The sequence below is a fragment of the Buceros rhinoceros genome, unplaced genomic scaffold (assembly GCF_000710305.1).
Source record: "Buceros rhinoceros silvestris isolate BGI_N320 unplaced genomic scaffold, ASM71030v1 scaffold14640, whole genome shotgun sequence".
NCBI classification, from domain to species: Eukaryota; Metazoa; Chordata; class Aves; order Bucerotiformes; family Bucerotidae; genus Buceros; species Buceros rhinoceros.
This window is the reverse complement of record NW_010388011.1, coordinates 31585-41729: the sequence shown is the minus strand read 5'-3', so window position 1 is coordinate 41729 and position 10145 is coordinate 31585. Positions and strand designations below refer to the sequence as shown.

Below are 10145 nucleotides of genomic sequence, written 5' to 3'. Positions count from 1 at the left end.
GCAGGAAATTCCTAGTTCATGACTTCTACCCGTCAAGCTCTAGAAACACATGTGAGTCTTGAGGTAACTCTTGTGACTGTGCACAGGCAACAACTTCTCCAGGTACTGAAGATCTTTACCAAAAAGAGTTTGCCAGTGGGTGTCCAACAAGAGCACTGGCTTCCTCAGATTATCTCCACCCAGTACACACTCAAGTGCCAAATACAGCTACAAATTATTAAACTGCCTCCAAATAAAAGGAGGCTAGAGAAGGGATGTGGTTGCTTTATGTGGTTTCTTTTAAATGAAGGAGACTATTTCACTGCTAAGCCTAGCACAGCTGGACTTGCTGCTAAGATACTAACTTTGCACATTAAAGCTCCAACTAGAGGTCAAAGTGCTAAAATGAAAGTCAGACTGGTCCTACAGGAAAACTTATTTCTCTGGCGAGAGGTTTTCTTCTCCCAGCCCCAAGTCTTCACTGAAATCAGCCAACTAAGACCAGTGTTCGTATTTTCCTCCATTCACAGGTCATACCACTATGGGTTTTCTGATACATGCAAACCGAAAAAGTCCCCCCCAATCCAGCAGCACTTAGCAGATACAAAAGGTGGTGAATAATCAAAAGCGGGATAACACATCCTATGTCACTGTGCAAAACAGTGTCTACTGCTGACCAATAACTTGTTTAAAACACTGGTAAAAAGGCACTGATCTTTCCTGACACCCCGGCATTTTTTATCCTTTCATGTCACTGTAAAACACCAACAAAAAATAATAAAAATCAGCCATTAATTATCAGTAAGAGATTACTACACCGAATTCTCATGAAGATGCCAGCAATTATCAAAGCTGCAGCTTTGCCCCAGTTCTCAAAGTCAGAAAGAAATCTTGCCAGCTGGCCATTCTTACAGAATGAATCATATCTCTCTCACACAGATTTCATACTGACTTCCTCACATTTGCTTTAAGTCATGCAGAGCAGGTGCGTTTAGTCTCTCTATTCCCAGCATGGGCCAACAATGGAAATTACCCAACTTCATTGACAGGATGCAGCTTGTTAAATCAAATCTCTTAAGACTAACATCATGAAGAACATGCTTCTCGAATTTGTAACAAAAATGCTGCAGTAAGTTCACAGTAAAAAACCTCTTTAAAAAAAAAATCTGCTGCAGGTTGTAAAAGTGCGATCACAGCAGACGTATACAAATAATAAACATACGAAGGCACACAGAAGTATTTTTTTTAAATGAAGGGATAGAGATGAAAGCCCATTGTACTCAACTAGGAGGGAAAAATGCTAAAAGACAATTTTTATTTTGAAATGGTTGAATGTTAAAAAGCAAAAAGAAAAACATAAACCCTTTTCTCTTTATCAACTGTCAAATAATAGAGGAATTCTTCAGTACTTGTGTATTTTGTGAGAGAGACAAATACACAAAAGTCTGCAGTTACGCACGGACACTGAGAAACGTCCTTTGAGCCAGCAAGGACTATACATACATCCAGAGTGTACTGCCTCAGTGGAAAGTGGAAATGCTGCAGATGGGGTTTATCACGTGCCAAACTCACTCCACGCAGAGAGTAAATAGGTTAGCACACAAGCTATCCAAATTGTTCTAAGAGGGCAAATATACTTCCTGAAACCAGGCATAAAGCTTAGCAACAAAACAAATAAAAAACCCAAACAAACAGTTAAATTGTTCATATGCTTGTGATCTTGATAATCATTCTGGCACAGCGCAGCATCCAGCTTGCTGCTCTTTCTTGGCATGGGCCACAACTGTGTAAACCTATGTGCTCTCCAAAGGGGCTATTTCTCACAGTGTGATGAATGCACTAAATCCTTTACTCAACAGTCACAGCTGGCTGTGACGGCTTTAAAAAGCAATGTGTAAAAAGATGTCTGGGTCATAGTATATAAAGCAATAGGGTGGGATTGTTTTTAATTCAGATTTTAAAGTCTGTAGCAATGCCACACCTCAGGCAGACAGGCCTGAATTCTGGACCAAGTGCTATCACTGCATAACTCAAAAGATGGAACAAAAATAGGCAGAGAGGGTGGAACAACACAAAATAGAAAATACCTCAACGTCCTTTTGACCACAAGAAGGATAAATTACTAAAAGCAGAGCATACTATTTAAGGACTGAAGTCTAGAATTCAGAACAAAGCATAGTAAAAAAAGAAAATTTTATGATATGTACTGTCTCAGAGGAAAAATACAGGTACTGCAGTTGCCTCCGTAAAATGTCTCTGGGCATTTACATAACTGACAGCATTCACATCCATCCTCTGATCAAGTCTTTACTTGGAGAGCTATAACTGACCCAATCTACTGTCATCCATCGTTCAGGAGGCTTTATATAGCATTAACTGCATTGTTCAAATAAATCAATGTGATCCGAAGAGAGGTAAGAGATTCCTTTCCTTGCGCATGTGTAATTCCAGCCTTGCATGCAGAAACATGCAGCATCACAGGAATTCTTTCCGTTCTGTGATTAGTAGAAGTTCCAGATACTACACACAAAATTACTTTGGTCGTTTAGTTGGTTGGGAGTACAAAAAAATTGCATGGATGGATTTTTTTTTTTCTTTTCTACAGCTAAAAATTTCTCTAAACATAGATACAAAACTAAAACTCAGCTATTAAAAGTAAGGTCTGAAAGCTCTTTACTTTTTTGAAGTGAAGCAGAAGATGAGAAGGACAGTTATTTACCTCCTCTGTGTATGTCAGGGGGAATCGCAGGTGCCATCATGTTGGTATCCATTGGCTGGGAGGTATCATGTGTCATCTGATCTTCTGGAGGCAGGTAAGCAGGAGGAGGAGTATCAGCTAAAAATAGAAAAGGCAGAGATACACAAGTCCTTTCCTCTCTTTAAAGTATATATACATACCCACATAAACAATTTTAGCTGGAAATGCTTCAAGCTTGACTCAGCTATAAACTTCCACCCACCAGAAATTTGAGAAAGCAATCATGGACCTTGAATCAGGACAGCAAAGAATTACTGTGCATATTAAGCACAACTGTAATAAAACCAAGTCAATTCTCCCACATCAAGCCTTAAAAGAAAGCTCAGTTATGTTTCCAGCCCATGTTTTTTTGCGGTTGAAAATGCCACATAAACATTAAGGCACAAAGAGGTCTCAGGACCAGGCCAGAAGCATCAAACATCCTAAAAGTGAACAGAAGCTGGAACAGAAAACTTCCAGTTTGAACTTTTCTGTTTCCAGAATCATTCTATAAGCAAAGTATGCAAACATCCCAGACACATCCAGGACCTTATTACTGTCATTGCAAAGCACCAGCTCTATTGCCCTAGACTGGAAACAGTAGAAAGCCTTAGGGAACCCACATTCTACAGGAGTATCGTCTGGGTCTGGAATGAACCTGTCGGTGTCTCTCCCTGGTTGTACTGCCCCGTTCAGAATCTAATCACTAGCATAAAACTAGTCTGTGCACAATGACCGTACTCCCTAGCACTCTGCTTCCAACCCTGTCTGAAGTGTCCCAGCCAGGTACTTGTGCTGCCCTTCAGTTGTCTATTTCAATTCTGGGAAAGCTTCCCAAACGGCTTCTTCGAAGCTGCAGGAAGTTGCCGGTGTCACCGTTTCCCAATACACCAGAGGACACTCTCCTCCAAATCAATTGCGCAGAGGTACATGCCAAAGAGAGACACCCTTGCCTGATCACCATAAGCTTTCACCGAAAAAGCTGAGATCAGATCCCCCCAGTGCTATCTCTGGTGATCAGGGCTGCTGCTCATCCCATATTTACTTCCATTTCTGAGAGCATGGATTGAAAACAACCACAGCAAGTAAACACAGGGGCCTCCAAAATCCTGAAAACCGAAGTAGCATCAACGAAAGTCAGGAGAATCATGCCACTGCTTTGCAGGTTTGGGGTTTTTTGAGGGGTGTTTTGTTTGATTGTTTTTCCTTTTTTTTTTTAAATTAAAAAACCATAGTAATGAAATCTATTAACTGCTTATTGTTTAAAAGATTTTTTTTGAGAGCTTTAAATCTAATGCTGCCAGGTATCTTCCTAATTCCCTTACTTGGACACCCTCAGCTCGATGAGACAGCAGCAAAGACAGACAAGAGATCACAAGAGGGCTGCGTTAAAAGCTTAACGGTCTGTGCTGGAGTTGAAGACTCGTGTTTTACTAAGCTTGAAATGTTCATGTGTGTGCAAACATGATGACAGTGATGCACAGATAGGGAAACAAGACTGTAAGGCCACAGGCAACAAATTAGCCATTATCTAGAAAGTTTTCAAGATCTCTGGGTAATTGCTTTGCTCCTGGTTTTGTATTTTCCAAAAGTCAGCCTCTTTCCCCATTAGTGGAAGACGGACAACTGCCCAGAGCTGAGCATCAAGGACATTGGGATCTTGACTTCTCCTCTAATTCAATTTCTTCACTGCAGCTGCTGACTTGTCTTTACAGGCATGTGGGCAGAACAGACCCTCTAACAACAAGTGAACTTCCACAAGCCAGTGTTCAGGCAGATCTTGTCAGAGAAGCCTTTATTTCTGCTGGAAGAGACCCAAACACACCGATCATATAAAAAAAAAAAAAGGAAAAAAAAGAAGGAAGGAAAGACAGCTGGTTTTGCAGCAACTTTTTGCATTTTTTTAGGAAAGCCAATACAAACTCTCTTTCCTTCCCTCCTACCTCTGCAAATTCAGTAGTCTTCACTCACAAGAGAAAAATTTTAAAGAGAAATAACTATCAGCAGCAGAAATCTATGGATGTTAATTTCATGTAATAGAAAACAGATTTTCACAAGTCTGCCACTTTATTTACACATGCCCTTCCCCTGAAGAAAACATGCAAATAGAACATCAGTAAGCATCTGTATGGATTCATTCTCCTAGCATTTAGAACAAGAAACCTGTTACAGACCACTTCTGCAGTATTTTTATCCATCTTCATGTAACAATCAGAAAAAGCTTCACAGAATTTTCTACAGACATCAGTCAACAATGAAATGTTACTACTACTTTGACTTTAGGAAGTAGAACAGCCTGAGGATTTCTTTTCAGGGCCTTAAGAAACTGTTTTTCAGTTAAAGTATATTTGTTTCTTGAAATTACATCATTATGTGAAGAAATTTTATCAAGTAGCAATAGCATGCTATTCCCTTGAGAAACATCCTTCTGCAGAACTAAAGCTTTGTGCTGAATTTATGACGATCTCTTTCCTAAGCAAGGATGACCTATAGCATTACACTTCTTGTGCATTAAACCCTATGGTTTGTGGGCTACACTGTTAAATTGGTCCCCATAACATTTTGAATCCCTCCCCCAGCCCCAGAAGAGCTTTACTGTAAAGTTTTAACTGTGTTTGAAAGAGGCACAATATTAAAACCCTCAATATTATCACTAGACAAAGCAATTACATAGTCTTTATTACCTCACATCTCTCAGCTCACTATTGAACTGATATTGGCTGATATTTTGATATTACTAAGGAAAAAAAAAAAGATAACAGTGACGTCTGACCACCTTCTCCCTTCTGAAAGGGAACCAAAGTTGACTGTACCTGGCATCTGGAAAGGACTTCCCGGGTCTGAGCTGGCCGGAGAATGCGGGTAGGTGCTACTGCTGCTTCCAGGCGAGTTTGGGTAGCTGCTGTTGGGCGAGTGGGGGAATGGGTGACTACTGGGTTGCTGAAAAGAGTCCGGGAAGGTAGCATTGTGAGGCATGTGGGGCTCATTTTGTCCCAGGTTGCGGAATTGGGCCAAGAGGCTGTGCTGAGGGTTGTACTCGCTGTGCCTTGGAACCAGCACCGGAGGAAGGACTGGAAATGGAGAAAGAGGGAAAAGCCACAGCGTTAGAGACTGTGTTCTGAAGGACCGGGCTATAACAGGGGAAAAAACCCCCACACTCTTCCTCCAGTAGGGCATATTCGCATCCGTCTTAAAAACAAAGCAGTCAAACCTAGGAGCGCATGTCTAAGCAAGAATTCTCTTCCTTATATCCAGTTACTGCATAGCTTGAATTCATAGCGATCATGCTAGCTACCTGGTTTGCAAGTTGGGAGCCTGTTTTCACAGAGGACCAGAGAAGAAGAGCCAAGGACAAACAGTAATTCTATGTTCTCGTTTTATCCGCACAAAGAAGAGCTGGGAACTAAGCGCGTTACAATGCTGACATGCAGTTCATTTTGCTGTGCTTGTGATCCTGCTAATCATGTAATGGCCTGTAACCCAAAACCTTGCTAATAAGGACAGATATTTTTTCTGAAGACAATACTAACAGGCCTTGAACTCAGTCTGGTCCCAACAGCTGTAATGTTATTTTTAACCTGGACTGTGTTCTTACAAGTTAGTATTAAAACAGTTATTAACTCTTCAAGACAGTTTATAAAATGTGCAATTTAAACAAAATTATGTAGTTCAGAAAAACCAACTGAGCAGCAATTGAGCTCCAAGTATATGCTACTATGGGATCAGAGAAACGCACATCAGAAACTATTAGTCTTACCACACTCCCAAGACCTCCTCACCAGCAGGGAAACAAAGGTCTCTTTTAACTGCGAATATGAACACGATACCAGATACACTAAGATAAAAGAATTAGCTCTTTTTCCAGTGCCTCAGCTTCTATCTTCAAATGCCTCACAGCAAAGTCCAGGCTACTCAAAGGATTAAAAGCTAGTCTTGTTATAGACGGAGATTTTTGGATGATGGGGGAAGAGGGGGGTGGTGGGCGAAGAGGAAAGGCAAGGACAGAGAGAAGGAGATCTGTGCACAAAGTAGCGGAAGTGAAATAAAAAAATGTTAATTCCTCTCCACATCTGAAGAAACCCCCCCCCGGACAGCCTGCCTTCAAGGGAGGATGCCAAAAAACACCCAACGAAAGCAAGCCAGGCTACTCTCCCTGAGACTCCTGGCTTGTCCCCAGCACCTGGTGGACAGACAGAAGAGGAACAGAAGCATGTATACCCGACAAGCCTATACAGCCATAACTATCACTAAGATTAAGAAAGGTGTTTTGGAGACAGCTGCTTCACCAAAAGGCTGAATAACTAATGGCAAGAAACCCTCCATATTCTTGCCAAGACAAGCAGGTCCTTCCAAGGCACCAGTACATCTTTATTCTTCCAGCTCCTTGCTTATACAGAAGCATTCAGATATTTATGTGAACATCCCGGAGTCCAAGAGTACCAGGACACTGCTCGACACATAGACCAGGCTTGAGGTCTAGGTCCATGTATAAAACGGATTCAAAAGGATGTCACACACAAAACTGACTCTCTAGTCCTACAGCAAGCCACAGGTTAACGGAAAAAAATAAATGAAGCAGGTTTCCCTTATTCTTTTTTTTTTTTGCATATATCTGAGGGAAATTAAGCCACCAGTTTTCTGCCTGTTCAAGGCAGTAATGCATGAAAAGTTAAATCCCAGAAATCTTCACTGAACATGCACTGGAAAAAAAACAACCCTCACTACTGAAATTAAGGCTGCCTGTTAGAGTAAAAAGCAGGTCTTAAAGATTTGATATCTCACTTTCTTAGAGTAACTTCATTGAGATTCCAATAGACCTCAAATATCTGAGGCAGATGTCACCCAGAAGTAGGTTTGTTTAGATGTGAAAATTTTAAACCAATTCCACTTTACAAGGAATATACAAAGTTCCTAATCACGGCATTTTCTGAAACAAAGCACGTCCATCTGCCATTCTACGGAAGTTCTCAATCGCAAAACACTCCAGCAGAAGCTATATCTCCTTCAGCTGTGCAGTGTCTCTTGCCTCTAATGCAACCATTCTCACACATCACAGAAAAAAGCCATTAAAAAAAAAAAGTTACTCAACGTTCAGGTGGACATGCACAACGCAGCAAACGTCATACTCAATCTCTCTGAATATTAGAATCTCGCAGAATAAAGCTTGTTCTCTTAAACCTAGCAGTCCTTCTGCAGTCAGGTCAAGCACTATTGTCATTGTCAAGTCAACATTTGCTGGGCTAATAAATTACCAGTGAAAAAAGTAACAATGAGATCATGTGTTAAAAAGTGTTTTCCCTTTCCTGTCTTTATGACTCTTCCTTACTTTTCCGAGCATTAAAAACACAGCTTTCCTATCTCTTCCTTTCCTGTGGATGAAGGTCAAACCATTAACTTTTCTGAAGTTAATTTGTGCAGAAAGTACATCACCCACCTTTCCCATCCCCTACCTCATATTAAACAATGACACCCATGACATCACAGGAAGCCGCATAATTTACAGCATTTTAAAATAGCAGAACAGGATATTTTCTGTATATTTTCTGTAATTAAAGCAGTGCCAGATTTTTCCCAAGGTATATACACGTTTTCTCCTGTTGGGCAGAACCACTGGTGAAGATTAGAAGAACTTGAAATAAGAGCAAGTCTCCTCTTCCCAGCTCTCCCTCATGCAAACCTACACTTTTTGTCCGACTACTTCAACCTCAAATGACTTAAATGCCAAGTTTTTTCAAAATACACATGGAAAAGGGGGAAGTGGCAAAAGAGTTCAACTGGTATCGATACAAGACAAATAGGATCAAAAATACCATTGCAGAATTTCAGTGCTGCCCCTAACACACATCTTTCCTGCATACACACAACCTTAAACGAGGGGGAAAAGCCCTGAAAGGCCACATCAGGTGGGACAGAGATGACAGCACTCCGCTTAGTCCAGCTCCAGGACGGTCACTCATTGCCATAACCCAATCTCTGCAGCTCACAGGCTTTTTTCCAGGCTAGCTGCTCCTGCTGCAGTCACTGAGGAGTTAATCTGAATGCTGTTCGCTCAGGAGTGAAGACACAAGCAGGAACCAGGCTCTTCGCACAGTATGGAAGGCTGCCAGGAGTTCAAAATGCAAAGGGGGATGCATATCCTTCTTGCTCCCCTCACCCCTGTGTAAGGCGCTGAGCTTCTGGGCAGGTTGCAGACCTCAACCATATGGAATAACAAATTACTGAGGCTCTGTACAGCAGGGGAGGAGGCTGATCTCTGTTGCAGCTGCCAGCTCCAGGAAGAGGTATAATTGAAGGGGAGAAAGCATAAGAGAGTTGTTCTGTGCTAAGCCAGCACACCTGTCGCTATAACATAATGAGGTGGTGCACATCTTTGCTGTGCAGATCTCCGCAGGACACTGCTCTAACAGTTTGCAGACAGAATTTCTCCCTTCCTCTTCATCATCTTCAGCAGAAGGGAACACAGACACAACAACAAAAATATATTTTTAAAAAAATTATCTTTGTTTCTATATGCACATATTTAAAGGAAACACACTGCTGCCTTAAAAAGCTACTACAACAGATTTGTAAATTCAACCTCATTAAAAAGGTTAAAACCAGTTAATGGCATAGAAACACAAGCCATCCAACAGCTTGATTTCAGTACTTTCTCTACTTTATTTCAGCTTTATGGACTATACCATGGCTAAATTTTGCTTTGAGTTTTTCTGAGAGAGAATACGTGACTACTAGCAGTAATGCTACTAGTAATGGTAATGGAGGGAATGATAAAACCACCTGGAAGCCAGGCTGGGTATGCTTGTGGGGCTGTAACTAAGAAGAGGTCCGGTATCTGTCAAGTCAGCCTGGGAACTGGGCAGCTTGTTTTTGCCATGCAAATAATACCCAGAGGATGGCCGCACCAAACAAGTGGAGCTGTGTTAAAGAAATTACAGCTACGGGGCAATTTCACCCACAGCGATATTTCATCTAAGAGCCAAGAATGTCAAACATATAGAAGATAAACCAAAAAGACAACTTGGCTGTTCAGATAAATGTTCTGACTAACCACACCAAGAAAGAAATACTTTTATGAAAATGTAATGGTGGCCTTTGAAGAAAGCCACTGATCTCTACTCCTTGTATCTCCAACATGTCATCCTGCTCTTCAGAAAACTAACAGGTGTGCTGTCTTCTACATCATCTTGGTTTTCTTTTTTGTTCTATTTTAACATTCCAGAGATAATTATTTCAGCAAACATAGAAATTCTCCAACTTATGAATACAACTTTTTTTTTTTTTGAAATTTTTCTATTAAAAACAAAAACAAGCTAATCCAAGCCAAAGGACCTGTTGTGCTTTCAAAGTTTTTGAAATTTTCTATCCAGATGTGTTTCAGTTATCTTACATAAGCTCAGATGACAGCTAGTTGCCCTCAGGGGCTCATTCC

The 10145-nt window shown here is 41.0% G+C and overlaps 1 protein-coding gene across 1 annotated transcript in view; it reads right to left on the bottom strand.

The window, feature by feature from the left end:
- The window catches only part of SMAD1 (SMAD family member 1), a 25324-nt gene that overhangs the window by 5697 nt on the left and 9482 nt on the right, over positions 1-10145 (bottom strand). Inside the window, exons 2-3 of the mRNA XM_010144367.1 lie at positions 5530-5787; positions 2699-2815 (exon numbers count right to left, since the gene is read on the bottom strand). Coding sequence (XP_010142669.1) covers positions 2699-2815; positions 5530-5787 — 375 coding nt within the window. The remainder of the gene's footprint in view (positions 1-2698; positions 2816-5529; positions 5788-10145) is intronic.